The sequence below is a fragment of the Cebus imitator genome, unplaced genomic scaffold (genome assembly GCF_001604975.1).
Source record: "Cebus imitator isolate Cc_AM_T3 unplaced genomic scaffold, Cebus_imitator-1.0 Scaffold13, whole genome shotgun sequence".
NCBI lineage: Eukaryota > Metazoa > Chordata > Mammalia > Primates > Cebidae > Cebus > Cebus imitator.
In genome coordinates this window covers 1,054,385-1,076,099 of record NW_016107328.1, presented here as the reverse complement: position 1 = coordinate 1,076,099, position 21,715 = coordinate 1,054,385, and the positions used below count along the sequence as shown (strand labels likewise).

The 21,715-nt window shown below is 41.5% G+C and overlaps 1 protein-coding gene across 9 annotated transcripts in view; it reads left to right on the top strand.

Annotated features, from left to right (window-relative positions):
* KHDRBS3 (KH RNA binding domain containing, signal transduction associated 3) overlaps positions 1 to 21,715 on the top strand; it is a 200,261-nt gene that overhangs the window by 487 nt on the left and 178,059 nt on the right. For 6 of the 9 annotated variants that reach the window (XM_017499818.2, XM_017499777.2, XM_017499761.2 and 3 more), the window contains exon 1: positions 88 to 598. The exons of 1 other annotated variant lie outside the window; for it this stretch is intronic. In XM_017499818.2, the coding sequence (XP_017355307.1) occupies positions 511 to 598 (88 nt within the window). In that variant the 5' untranslated portion in view covers positions 88 to 510. Of the gene's footprint in view, positions 1 to 87; positions 599 to 1,353; positions 1,552 to 5,575; positions 5,698 to 21,715 lie in introns of those variants that run through there. 2 more of the 9 variants (XM_037728356.1, XM_017499796.2) reach the window with 2 other exon arrangements.

The window sequence follows — 21,715 nt, the reverse complement described above, 5'->3', positions numbered from 1 at the left end:
GGGAGCGGGGGCGGGGCGGGGTGGGCGGAGCCGGGCGGGGCGGGGCTGGCGGCAGGCGCTGGGCTCCAGTAGCCGCGGCTCAGAGAGCGCGGAGCGGCGCGCGGCGTGCGGGTCGAGGCTGCAGCTCTGGTTCCGGCGGGGGCTGGCGGGGCTGGCGGGGCTGGCGGGGCTCGCCGTGGACTGCCTCAGGGTCGCCAAGCACGTTGTCCGCCCGGCCCGAGGGCTCGCCTAACCACCCCCTCGCCCGCTCGTCCTCCACCCGCGCCCGGAGCGCGGGGGTCGCCGGCGCTGGGCACTCGGCGGCCACCGGGGATAGGGGCTGAGCGGCCGGTTCCCGCCCCCGGGCCGCCGCCACCGCCGCCGCCTCCCAGCCGACCGCCCGGCTTGGCCGCCGCCGCCGCATCTGGCCCCCAGGTCCGCGCCGCGGGGGGCGCGGGCGGGGTCGGGGGTTGCCAGGCGCCGCCGCCCGTGCGCCTGGAGTCCGCGTCCCGGGCCCGGCGGCCGGCGAGCATGGAGGAGAAGTACCTGCCTGAGCTGATGGCGGAGAAGGACTCCCTGGACCCCTCCTTCACGCACGCCCTGCGCCTGGTGAACCAAGGTGAGGCGCCGACCGTTAACTGCCTGCCCGCGGCGGTTGGGGGCCGGGTGGAAACGCGGGGTCCGGGGACGCCGCCGTGCCCGCTGCTGTCAGCGGACGAGGCGGAGACGGAGGCCCGGGCGGCCCCCGGGGGCGTTTGCGCGGGGACCTGGGAGGCTGTGGGACACCTGGGGCAAGACCCAGATGTGAATTTGGGGGGCTTGGAAAGGAAGAAGGCTGGGGCTCATGGGTGAGACTTGAAGGAAATCTTTGGGGACTCAGGGACACCCATGGGAAACTTCTGGGTGGGGAACAGTGACCATTGGGGGCTTTGTTGGGGACAAGGTTGAATTATCTCGTGGAAGGGGAGCGTGTTGGACTTGGGGAAGTGGGTGTTTGGTTTGTCTAAGGTACTGGAGAAGAGGCTGGAGGAAAATGGAAGGACTTGGGCTCAAATGCAGAAGAGGCGAAGGGAACAGGTGCTTGGATTGTTAGCGAAGTTTGGGGACCTTGGAAGAGGGTTGGGGTCAGACCCCAGCACCTGAGAGGAGAAGAGCTCGGTGGTCCCAGGGGAGGAGCCCAGTTTCCCCTCCCATCCCTTTGTCTCTCCTGTGTCCAGGCACCAGTGCACTGGGGGGGGGGGAAGCCAGCCCTCCCCAGGGGTGAGCAGCCCATGCCAAGCCTTGCAGGCTGGCCCTTGGAGAAGTCAGGAGGGGAGAAGAGGCCGGCAAAAGAGCACCCTTCCTGGGGGCGTCGGGTTGGGTGACCCTCATTGGTGGCGGGCTTGAGGTTCGGAGCGGTGATGAAAGAGTCTTTGCCGTTTTCACTCGACTCCAGCCAGCTCAGGATGTGAAAGGTCCTGGGAAGTACCGCGGGACAGGGATACGGGGGTTTCTGGAGGCATGCCTACCCGGGACCGTATTCCCCTGGCCTTCTCTTCCTGTGGCTTCCTGAATCATCCGCTGGGATGCCCGGTAAATTAAGCCTTCCTTCCCAGGAGCAGTGTCCTACCCTTCCTGGATTATGTGTTTCAGATGAAGATGGGTGTGGGGGCCACTGGTCTGCCTTTTTTTTTTTCTAGGAAATGACAGCAACACGATCTGGTCAGATCTGTTACCTTTTGCATGAATTACTGGGCACTGAAACTCTGTGGTTCCCTAGATGAATCAGGGCTGCTGCTCTTAATGCTCGCCCTGGCTCTTTTATTGTTGGAAGTGAAAGATGAGGCAGACATATTCTATTTGTATATAGATACCTATATTTTAAAACAGTGACCTCCAGTATTTGCCTGTTTCAGCCAGTTCTTCAGAGTAGGGTGTGTGTGTGGTCCACTGATGGAGCTGGAGAGACTCTTACTGTCTCCAAGAATTTAAGAATGTTTTAATTGTTGAACAGAAATGGGCTTATGGAGCTCCCCCATTTTATTTTAATTGCAGGCTTATTTTTATTCCTTTAATAAAATGGACTCTTGAAAAAGTAATGGGCATGCATTCCTAAATCAAGGAAGAGAATTTAAGTTTGATGTCTGTGCCCTCTGAGCAGTTCTGCAGTTGAGTTTGTACTCCTTGTGCCTGATGATTTACATATATCTTTTATTGCCTGCTGGGCTGTCATCTCTGAGAGAAATTTCTTTGTATATTGCATGAGATCCCTGGCATTGGAAATATTCTGGAGTGTGAACTCAAGTGCATTTTTCCAAATAAAGAAGCTGAATCAAAGTTAGGTTGTACTCAATTAAAAAACAGTTAAACTAAAAGTATGGTGTGTTATCTTATTTTAAAAGTCAGAATTATTTTCTCTGCCATGTTGCCATAGTATTGTGTTGCTAAAACATCCAAAATTTTTTGGATTCTGTGTTTTTACTACTGTTCATTGCTTCCAGTTACTTGAAACAGATATTTGTTGGGAAAATGTTTCCATTTAGTTTTTTTTTAGGTGTTAAACTCGATAACCTTACTTTTCATAAAAGTAATTCTCGTAAGAATGTAGTTCTCATATGTGAGGAAGGAAAAGAGGAGGTGAAGGAAAGAGGAGGTGCTGCTCAGATGCTTGTCTTACTGTTGATTTAGATTACTTAGGACTGAAACATTTTTCTCGTAAATCACAGGCTGATATTCAGAATGCAAAGCTTTATCATTTTAAATATTAATTATGCTCTGTTATGCAACTCCAAATTTACAAGTGTCTTAAGTCTGACATTACATGATTGTGAGGAAGCTCTAATTTTTAAATCTGACCATCTTATTGGCTATATGAAAGCTTTTTCTTCTTATTGAGTTTTATTTGTGTTTGCCTCTAATGCAACTATGTTTTCGGCAGTTAGTCACATTGGAGTTACTATTTCGGCACTAAATTGTAGAGTGGGTCAGCGCTGCAAACCTTAGCATGCCGTGTAATAGATAGATTTTATGGTATCTCTGAACTCTAACAAGGCCTTAAGTTTGCATAACATTTTAAAGTTTCCAAGGCGCTAGTTTAATCCTCACACTTGCATCCGGGTATGGAAGATGTTCATGTCTTCATTTTTCAGGGAGGGAGCTGAGGATCCCAGCTATCTAAGCTTGTGGGCAAGTGAGATTTAATTTGAATTCTCAAGTTGTCTGTCCCTGAAGCCATTGAGCTTTCTTATTCTGCCTTCCCAAAAAGTTGGAATGAAATACTTCTCACTTGCTAACTTAAAACTCTGCAGAAATCAATGTAATTAGTATGATTGTTTCCAGTTGACTTAAATGTATGGGAAATGATGTATATCCTTTAGGAAGTTTATCCTGATTTTTACAAAAAGTTTCTGTCTGTATTTGCCTTATTTGAGAAGCAAACATTCATGGTAGATTTATCTTTCAGGATTTTAATGTTCAGGCCGAGAGGCACTTTTGAATTAAGGCCCTCCTGTGTATATTAGTTTAATAATCAATGCATTATGATAATGAAACAGTTTATAGATGAGGTTTAGTCGTTTTTTAAAAATTCAATATTCATCAAGATTGATCAGCTTCCTAACTGAATTGCTACTCTTTTCCTAATAGTCTTTGAGAACTTGAGCTAGGATGACAATAAGAAACATAATTCTGTCTAGTATACATTAGCTTTTATATTTTTTCCAGACTTGTGTTTCATGGTGGGCATTAATTGCTGATTTTATTTTCATTTTCCCAGGATAAGTGGCTCTCCTCCACCACCTCCTAAATACTGAATTTGTTTCTTGAATATTTGTTTATTTTTTGAGATGGAGCCTTGCTCTGTTGCTCAAACTGGAGTGCAGTGGCTCTGTCTCAGCTCACTGCACCTCTACCTCCTGGGTTTGAGTGATTCCCCTGCCTCAGCCTTCCAAGTACCTGGGACTGTAGGCATGCAACACCATGCCAGGCTAATTTTTGTAATTTTAGTAGAGACGGGGTTTCACTATGTTGGCCAGGCTGGTCTCGAACTTCTGACCTCATGATCTCCCCACCTCGACCTCTCAAAGTTTTGGATTATAGGCGTGAGCCACTACGCCCGCCCTTTGAATTTGTTTCTCTAATAAAATTAATGGTTAACGTTTATTTGATGTTAAAACTCAAAGAAAATACACTTTATCACACTCCTGACCCCCCACCCCTTTAGTGCCTGTAGGGTGAATTGACATGGCAGTTCTTGCCAAGGAGGTTAATTGGAGATGAAAGTAGTGTTGTATGTTTTATGTTATATTTGCTAGTAGGGGATGTGCTGAGTCTTACTAAAAAACATCTTTAGAAATGTCCTGCGCATTATAATTTAATCCAAGTCTCCAGTATTGGTTTGGAAGGTTTTCAATACAAGCCAAGTAACCATTAAATAAGATTACATAACGCTGTATTTTTAATTACCTGATATAATGTATGGATTGGTGGCTGGCTCACTGCCAAGTCATATTTAGTTGTTGATTACAAGAGAAATCGGAGCAGAGGATTCAAGATTAAGGTGGTCCAGATTTGTGTCTAGGTTGATAAAAGTATTTTGTTGATATGTCAAAATGGTTTTATATCAATTTTGAAAATATTACAACTCTTAGCATTACTTAGAATAAATGTGGGGGATAAAATATATAAAGGGAGGATTATTACTTTATCTTATGTACATCTGTTTGTAATCCACAAATCCCAGTGGCTTAAAACTTGATTTTGGGGGACCCTTATGGAAACATTTCTGATTTGCTTTAATGTCACAGACTTGTAAAGTGAGAGAGTAAGAATGAGAATTGCAGAATTGTGTTTAGGTATGGAGCCTTCATGCTGTAGTTTTTGATTTTCTGTTTCATCCAGAGGAGGATACGATTATTTACTTTTTAGTTTTTTATTGTTTTTCTTTGTGTTATCAGTTTTTTTGTTTTGTTTTATAAGAAAATGTGATGACTCACAGTGTTAGCTATGCCATTTCTGAGTTTTATACAGTGTATTATGATTAAAACTGACCCAGTGATTGTGAGTTCCAGGGTTTTGGTATTGGACATTAGTAACAGGCTTGTAGAGAAACTGCCATGTCGGTTATCTCTGCTAGGTCCTAGGGGTAGAGAGGAAAAACACAGCCTGCAACGGTCGGAAGCCCCTGCTCTCCTCTGTATTCGTTTGAGAATGAGTTTCAGTTTGTAGATGCCCTCTTTCCTAAGGAACATCTTAGTTCTTCAAATATCCTGAAATATTTATTGATTGGATGGCTTAGATTTATTAAATCAGCCTATGGACATTTTTGAGGCACTTGTTGGTACTGGGTCATGTTTGTAATCTCGATACTAGTAACAGGTCAGAGATGGAGAGATTATTAGCCCAGTTTTTCAGTTGTAGAAACCAAGATTCTGACAACTAAAGTGACTTGCCCACAGTTACATGCTTATAATAATAAAATGTCAGAGTGAAGGGTCAAGCCTTGTTCTTTCACAGGTCCATTGTTTTTTTTTTTTTTTTTTTTACATGTCCTACTGACTCTCAGAGGTCTAAAGGGTTAAGTTACTTGTCCGCCTGTGATGGTACAGTTACGGACAGAAGGAGAATGAAAACCCCGGCCTTTTTGTGTGCAGTTTGTTTTTCCTCTAGCCTGTGCTGAATTGAAAGATAAATTATATAGCATCCATTTTCATACTTCCTTCTTCACATTTCTGCTCTAAGGTAAGTTCTCTGACCTTTTTCAAAATGGGTTAGATTGCCCATTTTCTGGTGTCACATAACACGCGGTGCTCTTAGGGTGTGATCCCATCACACTGTCTTATTTGGATCTTTGTTTTCCGTGGTAAAGAGTGAGTTCCTCTGAAGGCAGGGCCTGGATTTCCTCTGTATCTTCAGCACCTAGGGTAAGTCTCAGCACAGGGCCCTTGGGAACTCTAGTCTTCATTTCAGTGTTATGTGTTAATTATCATGAAGGGTGGCAGAATCAGAAAGTGTATTTGGAATTCAGCAGTCAGTAAAGAGTTTTGCTTCTTGCGGCTTTAGAGCACCTGAACTGGGGAACTGGGGGTAGGGATGAAGTCTAACAGTTCTGCCTGTATCAATGACAGAAGGTTCTAAGTGAAATGCAGTGTTAAACAAAGCAGAAAAACGTCCCAGAGCTCTTTAAATGTGGCTGAACAGTAGGGATCCTTCTCCAGGAGATAATGAGAAGATGCTGTCAGATTTGCTTTGAATCAGATGTTTATTTACTTTTATTCCTTCTTAAGGAATTTATGAAATCACTGCACTCTGATCAGTTAGCTCTCCTTCTCTAAAATACTAATGATATTCCTGACGACAGATTGAAAACAGAATTTTGGAAGCCCTAGTCATATGCCAAATAAGGCTTCTTACCTGAGAGAGTTAATCCTCGGTTTTAGATGCCTAAGGGAAACCCAAAAAGCCAGAGGAGCAATTGAAATCGCAAATTGAATGCCAACAGCAACTTTGATATCAAAAGCTCCATTTGCCTGTTGTCACCAGCCCCACTGAGTGGAGACAGAATGACTTACATCTTTTACCAAAACAATAGAAGGAGAGTGTTCCTTGGCATTGGGGATAATGATTATTATAAAAGCTACCAAGTGGAGGGCTCTTCTGTGCCAGGTGCTTTCTGTGCATTCTCTCTCATCCCCACAAGATTGTGCAAGGTAGGAGGTTTTATTCCCTGCATGCCTCCTTTGCTTTTTTCAAATAACATCTCTAAGGCTCAAAAACACTAAGTAACTTGCCCAGTCAAGGTACACAGCTTATAAGTAGTCAGGCTGAAATTTTAAATCAAGTCTGTTTTGATAAGATACTTTAAGAAAAGAGATAAAAGGACAGAATTCAACATTGTTGTTTTTAAATAAAAATTTCATTATTGTAGAAGCCTCTTAGGAATTTCCATTGGTGATGAATTTTTAAAAGAGGTTACTGAAAATGTGTTTTGCCAAAAAGGCAAGCTCACTTTTTTTTCTCCTATGCTTTCCGGCAGTATTTTTCAGTGTTCGGTAAGCATTCAAAGTAAGGATTTTTAAATATGTTTATATTTCAGTGACCAAAAAGAAAATAGACAAACATTCTGTGTAGAAAGTAAGTGAAATTCTTGCTGAAGTTCTCTCTCTTGAAGGAGTATCCTAGAGGTTCAGTGCTGTCACAAAAATGGTTGGGATATGATAGGAGGGACATAGTCAGTGTATCATATATTTGTAAATTCTTCCTCTTCTAAAAATAGGTTAACAAAAGAAAAAAAAAAGTATACCACAGATGATGCCTTTGGCTTTCTAGAAGGGAGGAATATGTTTAAATATACTTGCCCTGCAATTGCTAATAATGGCAGCTACTGTTTATCAAGAGCCTTTTCTGGTTTACGTGCTTTATGTATGTCATTTCATTTAATTAGTTTAACAGACTTAAAAGAGTCATTTTGCCTTATTTTATAGATGAGAAAACTGAGGTCAGGAAGGTCACAGGATTTGCCTAAGGACACATAGCTGGTAACCGGTGAACCAGGATTCAGATCCTTGTCAGCCCAACTGTGTGTACAACACTGTGTAGGGTACCTGTTAGCAGCAGATAGAGGTGGAAGCTTTTACTGGGTCTTGTTTTTTTGTGTTTTACTTTTGTCAGGAATTTGGATTATGCAGCTCTTCAAATTAAATATCTGGTATTGGACCAGTGATCTAGTGAGCAGGGAAGATTGCATACTATACAGAGGGCACACAGGGGCATGGCAAAATGGCATAGAAACTTTCTGACCAGTGGCAACATCTGCTGGGTGGCATTTACTTGGGAAACAGTTATACAGCAAGGAATGAGCTGGTGTAGAAAGAGCCATATGATTAGGAGAGGTGACAGCATTCTAGTCTGTAACTCCCTGCAAGTTACTTTATTTCTCAGAGCCTCATTTTCCCTGTCTGTAAAATTGGGGACCTTATGCCTTCTTTGTAGGGTTGCTGTTTTAAACATAAGTACAGTGTCTAAGACATAGTAGTTGCTTAATAAACATTACCTCCTATTTTTTAAATGTTCTAAAATGTGTGAGTATTGACCACGCTTTTCAGATGTAATGTATATAATAATAATTTAATACATAAATCATCTACTTTCATTTCTTAGGGTAATTTTATGTTGTTGGAATTATTTTAGTTTTCCAATCCAGGAAATATTGAAGGAGAAATTCAGTCTTTAGGAAGCTTCTTTCATTAATATCATGCACAAAATTAGCAACAGCTCTGATTGATTTTTATTATGCTATTCAAGACACAGCACCTGAAGCTTAAATTAACAGATGAAGCTTCCATAAACAGTTTTATGACTGCTTATCTTAAAACATGTCTGGACACCCAGCAGCCTCTCTCCACAAGCACAAGATATCTTACTCTGAATTGGTAAGATGTAAATTTCCATAATTTTGTAAATTTTCATAATTTTTCACCAATCAGCCCCTGCTGCTATTTTAAAGATTTTAAAAGGTGTTCCTAGTATATTATTGATGTTCTTCCCTGGTATGATAAAGGGCAAGAGTATGTGAGGGCACCCTTTTAAATGTCTCTTTTTGACATATATCTTATACCTAGGGTCACTGTTTATTCGAGCTCCCGTGGGAGAAAATATAGAAATTATGATGAAGAAACAGGGCAGTTTTCATTTTCATCATTTTTCCTTATTACCTACTGCCACGTTTGTGCCGCTTGTGCTCTGCTTTTCCTCCACTAGATGGCGCTCCACATAGCTAGGTTACCCTCTTACACTGGTAGCTATTTCTAAACTGAAATGAGTCTTGATCGATAAACGTTCATTGCTTTTTATTTTCATGCACTGATATTTTTCATATTTCTAATATCTTAAGAGGCATACTTGCTAATCAATATTTGCAGAAAGCCATGACTTTTTTTGTAGCCATTTCTCAAGTGCCTAAGGTATGCCTGGCGCTGTAGCTACCTTCTTCATACATTTCTTCCTTTAATCCTGTGACTACCACGTGAATTTAGTTTTGTTGTTCTCCGTTTACAAGTAAGAAATGGAAGTTAGAGGGATTTATAACTTGTTCAAGGCCACAAAGCTAACATTTTATAGGAATCAGTGTGCCCTAAAGAAAAATATGTTCCAAAGCATTAAATTGAAAGCTTTTGTCAAAGAACTTGTTAGGATAGTCTGACTTTTGGTTACTAACCATTGTAATATGTTTATTTTGGGGGAAAATTGTACTCCTCACAGTTAATTGCTTTGGAGTATGTAAGTCAAATTCCCAAATCTGATTTGTGTAAGGAAGCACACAATAGTAACAAAAGATTTGTTAGTTGGTATGGAAATTTCTGCTTCCACTTGCCTTCTGTTTACTGACTTGAGTGGGCTGAGACTTGATGAGTACCAGGTATCAGATGTGGGAAGAATTTTGGACAAAGCCATGTTTCCTGTTTTAGTAATTTTTGGCAGGGCTGAATATGGTTAATGAGTGCTCAGGACTTAAAAAATTTATACTCCTGAGGGTTTTTCATCGTATTCATTTATTCAACAAATATTTGTTGAACTGCTAAGTTGACCTGTGAGTTCTGGACCATGACTTTACCTCACTGAGCCTCTGTTCCCTCATCTGCACATGGCAGAATGCCACCCTAGTGGTTGTCATATGTTTTAAAACAACCAAAAGAATATACTTGGATTGTTTGTAACAGAAAGGATAAATGCTTGAGGGGATGGATACCCCATTTCCCTGATGTGATTGTTATGCATTGCATGCCTGTATCAAAATATCTCATGTACCTCATTAATATGTACACCTACCATGCCCCCCAAAATTAAAAATAAAAATTAAAAAAGATTAAATGATGGTCATTTCATATTTGTTTAATTTCACTGTAAATTTTTAACATAGAATATATTTGTGGCATCTAAGATGAGATTATTACACTTATATTTCTGTTCCTCATATATCATCTTTTATATGTGAATTCTGTACCTCAGCTTTTGGTTAGCTCCCAGTGTAGTGAATTCCTTCTCGTAATTTTTTTGTTTGTTTTTGTTCTTTTAGGGCCAGCTTCTCCTACTGACCTGTGCTGCCTATGTTCTTGCTTTCAGTTTGGGTGTGTTCAGAAAATATAAACAGGAGTCAAACACTTAGATAAATGGTCTCTCTCTCTCTCTCTCTTTTTTTTTTTTTTTGCCTACCATGTGTAAGCCACAGGTAATTGAAAATGATACTGAAATCAGATTCAGACTATTTGGCAAAAAAGAGCAGTTCAGAACACAGATTTTAAGTCAGACAAACTTGGGTTCATCTCTCAGCTGTGCCACTTCTTTGTGTTTTGACCTTGGATACATGAACCCCTTCCAGCCTCACTTCCATGTCTGGAAAATGGTGATTAAACAAAAAAACAAAGAGAAGAAAATGGCCTACGGAGTTCTCTGGGGTTTCAGTGAGATGTGTGTGAAGAGTTGTTTGGCGTCATGCCTGGCATGTAGTAAGTACAGAGGAAATGGTTGCTGCTGCCATCATTGTCATTATCACCATCATTTTTTAATCAAATAGTTTCTAATCCAGTGAAGGAGACAAACATGCAGACCAAACAATTTTAGGAATGTGTTGAATGCTGTGGTAGAAGAATGCACGGAGGTTTTGGGGGCTCAGAGATGACATCTATCTTGTCCCAGGGCCAGGATGGGCTTTCTTGAGGAGTCTTGTTCAAAGAACCGTTAGCCAATAACAGAGATCATTGCAAGACAAAGGAAACCACTGGGGCAGCAACATATAACTTCCTGACTCCTCCAGATGATAAATTCCATCTCCTGTGTTCCCATAGCATCCTGGTAGCCCCACTCATGGCATACTGTAGTTGTTTACCTGTCTGCTCCCTTCCTCCTCCTTCCCCCTTTTAAGAACTTTATTTCTTCTTCCTGGTATTAAAAAATTATTTGGAAAGAATATTAAACTTACGGAGGAATAATGCTACGCAACCTTGTGTACCCATTTGCCTGGATTCCCGGTTGAGATTTTGCCATCTTGGTTTCATCATCCTCTATGTGTGTGATGTGTTTGCATGACTCCATTGAGAGTCAGGTGCGTGTGTATTATAGTCTCTTTACCCCTGAATACTTAAATACCTTGGCATGTATTTACTAAAAATAAGGGCCTTCCCTTTCATAACTGTAGTACAAGGATCAAAATTAGGAAGTTTAGCAACCACGCAGTGCTGTTACCTCATCTACAGCTCACATGCTGATGGCACCGCTTGTTCCGGTTTTGTGTTTTACAGGATGCAATTCAAGATCACGTATTTTGTATAGTGTCAGGCTTTAGTGTTTCAGTTTGCAGTAGCTGCTTTGTCCACCTTTGCCTTTCATGATAGGCATTTTGAAAAACTATACAAGGCCAGTTTTTTGTAGAATGCCTCTCCTTGTAGTTGCCTGATGTTTCCTTAAAATTCGATTTATGTCTCACACTGTCTGGATAGGAATGCCACTGAGGTGATGGTATGTCCTTCTCAGTCCCGCATACCTTGGGCACACAATGTCTGCATCGTTATTGGTGAGAAGTTCAGTCACTTGGTTAAGGTGGTGCCAGTTTTCTCCTCTGTAAAATTGTTACTTTCCTTTTGTAATTAATTATTACTTCTATGAGGAGATACTTTGAGACTGTAAATATCCTGCTCCTTGTTAACCTCTCCCTCACAAATTTTAGATCCATTAACATTTCTTAGCTGAATTATTACTATGATTGCTGTAAAATGGTAATTTTCTAACAGTCATTCCATGTACATTTACTAGTTGATATTCACTGAAAAGGAATCGTTTCCCCTCCTTCTTTCTCCCTTTCTCACTTTTTCATTATCTCTTTCCCTCTTTCTTATTCAGTCTTATCTGTCTTCTAAATTCATGCATTTTTCTTTAATTTGGTGGGTTATAATCCTTTATTATCACTGTGTAAATTGAAACTCAGATTGTTTAAGATTAGGCCATTAGGAGCCTTGTGCTCTGGCTCCTGGGTCCATTTGAGAGGATCATTCCTAGGTTTTGTTTTTGGGTTTTTTTTTTTTTTTTTTGAGACAGAGTCTTGCTCTGTTACCTAGGCTGGAGTGCAGTGGTGTGATCTTGGCTCACTGCAACCTCAGCCTCCAGAGTTTAAGCAATTCTCCTGTCTCAGCCTCCCGAGTAGCTGGGATTACAGGCACGTGCTGCCATGCCGAGGTAATTTTTGTATTTCTAGTAGAGATGGGGTTTTCCCATGTTGGCCAGGCCGATCTCGGACTCCTGACCTCAGGTGATCTACCCGCCTTGGCCTCCCAAAGTGCTAGGATCACAGGTGTCAGCCACCACGCCCGGCAGTATTTTTTTTTGACGATCTGTAACAGCTTCTTGTTCCATGCTCATCATGTACTTGCTCTGCCCTAGCCCTTGAATCAGCCATTTTTTCCCAAAGGCACGCTGGTTTCTTTTAGTGTGGAATGCTGTTTAGAAGTCAGGATTTGGAGTGCCGGTGGTCATTGCTTTCAGGCGGTTTCATCAGACAGCTGGGAAGTAAATACCTATCTATGGCTGTACTTTCACTGTCTTTATGCTAAACTCTAAGCCTAGGGCCAGCAAACTTTTTCCGTAAAGGCTAAAGAGTAAATATTTTGTGTGCATTTGACTCAACATCTGATGTTGTAGCAGAAAAGCAGTCATATCCATGGCTATGTAAATGAATGAGAGTAGTTGTGTTCTGATAAAACTTTATTTGTAAAAACAGGCAGTGTGCTGGATTTGGCCATGGGCTGTGGTCTGCTTACCCTTCCCTGCTCTCAGCTGAGAAAGCAGGGGACCAAACTTTATTACCAAATTTGGTAAAATTCATTTGTACCCATGCCATCCACAATAGGGGCTCAATAAAAGTTATTTATATGAATGAATAGATGAATAATTTTGGGCTCTTTCTGTTGCAGACCTCTCATGGATCTTTTTGACATCAGTGTCTTATGACTTGTCAATTTGTTGGGGTCCTTATTTAAAGACCAAAGCTTTTAAAAACATAATGTACACAATATGCAAAGTAATACTGAGAAAAATTATTTTATACACTTGTGAGGATATTTTTCTTGTCATGATGAAATAGTTGCCTTTCCTTAATGAAAGCATCTCTTGAGGCATAGCCATACTGCAGGCAGAAGACATGACCCCTACTTTGGTCTGGTGTCACTGGCATTCTGTGTAGGCTCACCTGAGAGGCAAGACTCCAGCACCAATCAATTGGGTGAAAAATTTCAAAGTTATAACCTTTTATTGTCTCAGAATAGATTTGTTTCTTCAGTTTTTTTAAATGTAATTTATTGCTGTAATTTATTCAAAAAAGGATTTTCTTACAGCAGTGACAAATCAGGGAGTGATCCCATTCTCAGAGAAGAGTATGCCATTAGGCAGGACCACCTATTAATGCACAGAGACTGCCATCAAGGGGATGTTTGACACTGAAAGACACCAGGTACTAGAGAACATCACAGTGGATACCAGAAGCTTGAGCATAAAGATGCATGTTCATAAAGTGTCTCTGATAACTCTAAAATAAATTAGGCTTTAATTACTGCTTACATTTTTATATCATTTCAAAAATTGGAAAGTTGATTTTAAACCTGTTGGTGCATGGCTTCTCTGGTGATCAGCACCCCATTCTTAGTCTGTGAGAAGCAGCCTGAGGTTCTGCTTGCTCCTTCCTCTAGAATTCAAAGGAACAGTTTAACGTCCTGGGTCACAAAGCAATCCTTGGCTCTGTGAAGCGTCCTTGTGTGCTCATAAAGGAAACCAAGCAGGCTTCCTTCCTCCCTTGGCTTTTATGCTCTGGGTCTTGAAGTGCCTTATAGGATTTTGATTTAATAAGTTTTACTGTTTTTTTTTGTTGTTGTTGTTTTAACCTGAAAAGTACTAAAGTGTCTCTTTCTTTCTCTCTTAGACTCATGAGGAATTTCTCCTCCTTGATATGCTGCCCGTATCATTTAGTGTACCACCAATTCAGAACCAACAGCGATAATTCCCTGCCCTGTGCTATAGGGTTTATAATAGCTTAAGAGAATAAAGAGACCAAAATGTCATACCATTAATAGTTAGTTGATTGTATTCTAGATTGTATTTTTCTCATCTCTTCCCCCCACCCCGCAATGGTCAGGGTTTTGCTTCTTTTTATCCCCCCCTCCGAGACAGAGTATCACTCTGTCGCCCAGGCTGGAGTACAATGATGTGATCTCGGCTCACTACAATTTCCGCCTCCCGAGTTCAAGCGATTCTCCTGCCTCAGCCTCCCAAGTAGCTGGGATTATAGGCACCCACCACCACACCCAGCTATTTTTTGTATTTTTAGTAGAGACAAGGTTTCACCATGTTGGCCAGGCTGATCTTGAACTCTTAGCTCAGGTGATCTGCTCACCTTGACCTCTGAAAGTGCTGGGATTATAGGTGTGAGTTACCCCACCCAGCCGGGCTTTGCTTCTTAAATGGGTAAAGGTTGTGTTGCTACCTGTGGTAATAGTAAGCTTGAATAGCTTCAGTTTCTTCATGTATGAAAAGGTCATGAGAGAATCTGTATAGCATGTCTGGCGTATCTGTAGGTACTCAAAAGTTAATTAGGCTACCAGGACAAGTTTTCTTGGTTTCCTCCTCATGGAGCCCAGCATGGAGTATTAGATATAGAGTTGATACTCATTGTATACTCCTTAAAATGTTAAATTAGAAGAATGCTTGTGAATTCTTGGTTCACCTGTCTTAGGTAGGGCACCATGTTACTTTCAATATAGGGTCCATAGCATAAAGTAGTCCTTTAGGTTTGGAGAGTGAGCATTAAGGCAAAGGAGTAGCATGATGTACGTTCAGGCTTCAGACTTTTAGACCCTTTCAGGAAATCGCTATTTAGACTTCTGGGGGAAATACCCCTAACAGAAGACTGGTAAGGTGTCTGTTTTTCCACAGTCTTTCCCGTTAGATTGGAGGAGTTGTAGTTATTTCTCCCTGTATTCAGTAAGGATTACATGCTTAGGCAGGGCTAAGTGCTGGGATGCAGAGCAAAGCAATACTTTATCCCTGCTTAAAGAGCATTCAGCTCAGGGGGAAGCAGCCAAATTAAAAGACATTTATATTGTAGGGTGGGAAGGGCTGTAATAAAGACAAGTGCACACGCCACTATGGTGCTGCATAGGAGCTATGCTATTCCAATTCGGGGAGGGACTGGGGACTTGCATGTGGCTCCTGATGTAGTGGTAAAAACATCCTGGGCTCCAGAGTGTGATGTAGCTAATGAAAGTTCACTTCTCAAAGTCTCTTTGCTTAGTATTAAGCCATAGCATCTCTGAGCACGGCGGGGCTCCCTGTCTGGCTTACCGTGTGCAGGAAATGTGTTCCTGTTCTCTTTGCTTGCTGTCTGTGTTCCAGCTCTTAGGGCAGCACCGTCCTCTGTGCATGCAACATTGCATTTATCACACTGCGATCATGATGATTGGGGTGGGAGTTCTTTCTCCCATGAGAATCCGACTTTCGTACAAGCAGGGAATCTGACGCATTACCTTTGATTCCTTCTCCAGTCCTCACCGCAGTACCTGGGAGATAGTGGGCACTCAGTAAGTGCGTGTAGAATGAATAACTAATTGGTCTCAGCTTTCTCATCATGGATTACAGCAATGAATTCATTCTTTCAGAATGCAAGTGAAAGAAGATTGAAAAATTAGAGCTTCTGGATACTGATTTTGAGGAGAGATCTGCCATTTGTCAGATAGGTGTGCTGGGAGTGTTCACACTATGGCAGTGTGGGCACTAGCCTTGGCTCTGAGACTCAGACTTAATTGGAGGTACCCCTCTGTCACGGAAGAGTTATTGGTCCCAGCCACATACCTTCATCGCTCTAAACTCCAGGTTTTTACTTTGAAAAACAGGCACGACACTACCTCCCAGACAGAGTGAGGACTCAGTGACCTCCATCAAGATGGTGCCTACTAGAGTCCAGCCTCCAGAGAGCTGGGGCATTTATTACCTCCTGGGTCTCCAGTGCCCAGAGCTGTGCCTGCTGTGCAGTAGACACACTGTTTTTGTTGAATGATGTGTGTGAAGGCTCTTCCTAGCGGTGTTATTTGGAGAATAAGGCAAATGCGAAATGTGTGGAGAAATGGGACAAGAGGCGTAGACAGGGACTAGGATGAAGGGCTCACACATTGCTAGGGAGAATGCATGTGTTTTAAGGTTCTAGATCACAGTTGAAGGATGTCATGCAGGGGAATGGCGCGGTCAGCTGTTTTAGACGGATCGTTTGGGGGTACTTAACAGGGAGGTTGAAACATTTTGTATTATGTGGGTTCAGAATTACAGGTGGTCTTTCTGGACACTAGCCCTAGTAAAATGCACTGCCCTGCATTTGAGGCTGTGGCTGAGGATGAGATCACCCAGGGAATGTGTGGAATGAAAAGGGAGAAGGACAGGAGAGGGATCCTTGTGGCTCTGTCACCATTGAAAGGTTGGGCAGAGCGAAAGAATGCCTCAGTTCTTCCTTTCTTTGCTTACTTAGGGTGACTAACTTCATAACTGAATTCTGTAAATTACACTTAAAACTGTTTATTTGGAAAGCTTTTTTTTGGTGATGCTTTTTTTAAGTAGGTGTCTCAAAACTCATTGCTGCCAGTGCTGCTACCTGTGTGCATCTTGAGCCCTAAACTGATGAGAATTTTGAGGAGAGCCTTTTGGTACAGAGAGCTCAACAAGTATGGTGGAATAGCTGGTGTATCACAGGTCCTCCATCTGGAAAGCTTCCTGACTCCTCAGAGCTTCTCTTCATCAGTGACCATGTGGCTTCCAAGTTGACTTCGACTGATTCGCACTTTCCCAGCACACTTTCCATTTTGAAGACGTGCTTTGTGGCTTCCCATCCGCACCACCATATGCATGCTGAAATTGCTGCTTTCATTCTGAATGTTTTTGGTGAGTGTTGTTACTTCATCTGGTAGTGGTCAGGCTCAGATCTTCATATCCTGAATATGAATCCTGTTGCTTAATGAGGGTCTAGGTCATGCCTTGGGGATACCCTGAGGATATATGTGGAGTGCAGAAACAACATTCTAGACAGATATACACTTTTTAGTATTAACAAACTTTGGCCACAACCTTTGGTGTATAAACTGCCAGATTTCCCCAGCTCCTTTCATTGGGCCTTGGACAGGAACATAGTCACTTGTCTGCTTCAGGCTGCCCTTCTCTTGGGTTGCACCTCAGTTCTTATTATTTTTTGAGTGGGGCATAGGAGCCTCATCTAGAATAGGTAGGGCTCAGGGGCTTTCTTATTGCAGTGGCAACATGGTGAAAACAGGCTGAAAAAGGAGAGTTTCAGGAGAAAAACCCAGAAAAGGTCTCCTCCTCAGAAGACAGCCTTTAAGCCTCTTGCTTATTGCATGGAAGCTCCATCTTCTAGCACTCAGGCGCAGCCTGATCTTCCAGAGGAGTCCGTGGAGTCCATGAGAATGGCCACCATTCTCGCTCATTGCTGCTGAAGTTACAGTTTTGAGAGAATAGCAGGATCCTTGTTGTCTTCTAGAGACTTGAGTCTATCACTAACATATTTTCAGTTCTTTTGCCGGTAGACCATACCAGGAATTAATGATTTGTCAGTTCATAGTTCACAATTTCGTAGTTCATTTAATTCACTTTAAAGTTGTCAATTTCTTTGTAAGTAACCTGTAAAAGACACCTTTCCAGAACAGGTTTGCCATCTTTTTGAAAAAAAAAAAAAAAAAAAAATTCAGGATAAACGTTCCTAAGTATCTGGATTTGGATACCGTATTTGGAGAGGAAATGTTGGTCCCAACTCACATTACATTTACATAAAGAAAGCAGTATTTCTTCTGATTAAACCAAATCCCAACATTCACAATAGATTTCATACCACAGACTTTACCTTGAAGCCTAACATATGCAGCATGCATGAAGCTAACCAGCTGCCCAGTGGAAGTTTGCAGTGTGTCTTGTTTAGTTTCTCAGAATTCAGACTTCTTTTGAGTTGGCTGAGTCTCATAAACTCAGGTACTTCTCTGCAATGTGTTCTCTCTTAATTATTTTATTTAACACCATTGTTCCAGAATATTAATGAGCCAGTTTATATTGTTTAATATTCTCTAAATTCTTTTTGAAATCAAGCACTACCAAGAACGTCATTCATTCAATTTAGTTCAATAAGGAGTGATATTCTTAAGAGATTTCATTTTAGGATGAGGTGTACCTGTGTGTAGAAAAAAATATGTTTTTTTCAAGTTTCAGATTCAAATGTTCTTTGAGATGTATTGGAAATAAAATGGAAAAACGAGGTGAGAGTATATTGGTTTTCTACGGCTGCCATAACATAACAAATTGCCACAAATTTGGTGGCTTTATGACCATAGGGTCCTGGAGCTCAGAAGTCCTCATGGTTCCCACGGCTCACGTACGTGAAGGTGTGGGCCCTGCTGCACTCCTTTCTGGCCCCAGGCGTAAGTCTGTGCCTGAGCTTTTCCAGCTCTGGAGGCTGCCCACATTCCTCAGCTTGGGCCCCTTCAACCAGCTTCACAGCCAGCAACTCCAGGCTGAATCTTTTCACTCTGCCATCTCTTCTCTCCGCTCTGTTCCACCTTTCTTTTCCATTTGTCCTTCGTGATGACATCGGGCTTGCCTAGATAATCCTGGATTGTCTCCCTATCTTAAGGCTAGGTGGTTACCAACCTTAGTTCTATCTGCAGCTCTAATTCTCCTTTGCCATGTGACTTAACATTTACAGGTTCTGGATGTTAGTGTGTGTTTGTCTTTGGGGAGCCATTATTCTCCCTACCACAGAGGGATGACTGGGTGTGGCAAAAACTGTTGTTTGTCAAGTGCCTAGTGTATCTTCAGCCTGTTTTTTGTTTTTTTTTTTTTGAGATGGAGTTTCACTCTTTTGCCGAGGCTGAAGTATAGCGGTATAATCTCGGCTCACTGCAACCTCCGCTCCCTGAGTACAAGTAATTCTCCTGCTTCAATCTCTAGAGTAGGTGGAATTACAGGAGATTTTTTTGTATTTTTAGTAGAGACAGGGCTTTGCCTTCTTGGCCAGACTGGTCTCAAACTCCTGACCTCAGGTGATCTACCCTCCTTGGTTTCCCAAAGTGCCAGGATTATAGGTGTGAGCCACCACGCCTGGCCTTCAGCCTAGTTTTAAATCTCAAATTAAACATCAAGGACCTAGAGACATTAAGTGACTTGTCAGTGTCACATAATTATTAATAATAATGAGCTGTGATTTGTTGAGTTCTTGGTAAGTGTCCGATCCCATGCCAGGAGATTTACAGGCCATATTTTTCCCAAGCCTCGATATACCCCTCTGAGATGCATAACATAAATTCCATTTTACAAGTGAGGATGCAACCTCTACTGGAAGCTGTAACTGATGCAATGTCACATGGCTAGCTGATAGCTGAATGCTTTGGACCTCATCAGTCTGATTCCCAAACCCATGCTGTTTCTACTAAATTACAGTGGATTAAAATAGAAGGGCCTTACGGAGTTCCTTTGTCTTGCCTCCCACATCACAATGCAATCTTATCTCGGTATTGTTCAGAGTGCCTCTCAGGGTATTTGTCAGGCTATTTGGTATCCCATGTCAAAATGACTAGGTAGTTAATCAATTGACTTGACACATTTTCTTTGTTTTCCTTCCATCTCCCCATTTTTATTAGTAAGAATGTATTGTGCCCCTTTAACTACTGCATTTGTTTTTTGTCAAATGGTGTTTTCTCATCTTAATATGCTGCAGTCTGGGAAGTGGAAATCAGTGTCCTTGTACTTGCTTTCCTTTCTGCCTTTTCTGTGCTAGGTGCATTGTGTAATGTGATGCTCCTTTTAGGTAATAACACTATTACCATTGAGTAGATGAAGAAACTGAGCATCAGAAAGTCTAACTAACGCTCAAGGTTATGTAGTATGTGGTGGAGCAAGAACTTTAATTTGTATCTATTTGGTTTCAGGGTCTATAGTTTATGGCCTCAAAAACTTTTCACGTTTGGTGAGTAAAATAGTTATAAAAATACAGAGTAAGGGTTAAAGGTAAATGACATTGAAAGATGGGAATAGAGGAAATGTTGAAAGGCAGTAACTGTTTGCCAAGTGAATTATACTAGCAATTGATATAGTAGGAGTGCAGAAGAGAAAGATTATTTTAGGTTGTGGTCATTGGTGATGGCTTATGAAAGAAAATAGATTATTACTTAATTTCCATATAATTTGTTCTGGGATATTCATAGTCAGTAAACAAATATGTAATAATAGTGATAACTACTATTTATTGCACATGAAATTCCAGGATCTATTTTTGAGATCTTTTCATACATTATTTAATCTTTGCAATAATGCATGTAGATTATATATACAGATACAAATAGATAGATAGATACAGCCATATAGTTGGATAAAAATATCTGTCTTACAGATAGATTTTGTTTCATAGATACTGAAACTAAGCCTGAGAAATTAAACCTTAGTGTTTGCTAATATGTAGCAGGGCTTGCTACATAAAACTGAGTTCTGCTTTGACTTCAAAACCTGTGCCTTTTTTGCTGTGCTGTAACAGGTGTATCTTCTTCACCTTCACAGATTTGTGCATCAGTTCTGCATATTCATTCAACATGGTTGAATAATTTCATAAACTTGAAACAATTTCATAAAATATTGGGAATAATTTCCAATATTTCCAACTTGAAATAATTTCATAAAATATTGGAAAGAGATAGAGAAAGAAACTAAAAGTTTCTGACATAATAAATAAGCAGATGTAAAGAATGCTCAGAGAACACAAATATACATATTTAAAAGTAAGGCTAAAATGTACTTGACTTATATTGACCCTGATGAGCTCAGTGACATGGGGAGTTGATTCAGTTATTTTTTTCCATTGATATCTGTAGTAGGTTGAATTGCGGCCCCTAAACAAGTCCTTATTCTGTTTTTCACAGTTTGTGAATCTTATGGTAAAAGGTGCTTTGCAGAAATGATGAAAAATCTGGAGGTCAAGAGATTATCTTTTGGGTGGACCTGTTGTCACAGTGGTATTTATAAGAAGAATGTGCAGGAGTCAGTCAGATAGAATGCAGTATCACAACAGAAACAGATTGGAGTGATTTGGCCACAAGCCATGGATGCTGCAGTTTTCAGAACAGGGGTACCCTATTCAGATGTGGCCCCAGTACCTGTCCATGGCTTGTAAGGAACCGGGTGCACAGCTGGAGGTGAGCAGCCGGTGAGTGAGCGTTAACCACCTGAGTGCTGCCTCCTGTCAGATCAGATCGGCATTAGAATCTCATAGTAGTGTGAACCCTGTTGTGAACTGTGCATGTGAGGGATCTAGGTTGCATGCTCCTTATGAGAATCTAATCCCCCTGCACTCCCATCTGTGGAAAAATTGTCTTCCATAAAACTGGTCCCTGACACCAAAAAGGGTGAGGACTGCTATTCTAGAAGATGGGAAGGACAAGAAAGAGGATCAGAGCCTCTAGAAGGAATGCTGCCTTACTGTTCTAGAGGCCATTTTAGATTTCTGGCCTCCAGAGCAGTAAGATAATACATTTTTGTTATTGTGTTAGACCACTAAAGTTTGTAATAATTCATTACAGTGACAACAGAAAATTAATAGAATGAGGCCTTAAATAATTATGAACTTTTTAACAATAATAGTTGGAGACCTCAGTACTCCACTTTCAATAATGTATACAACAATTAGGTA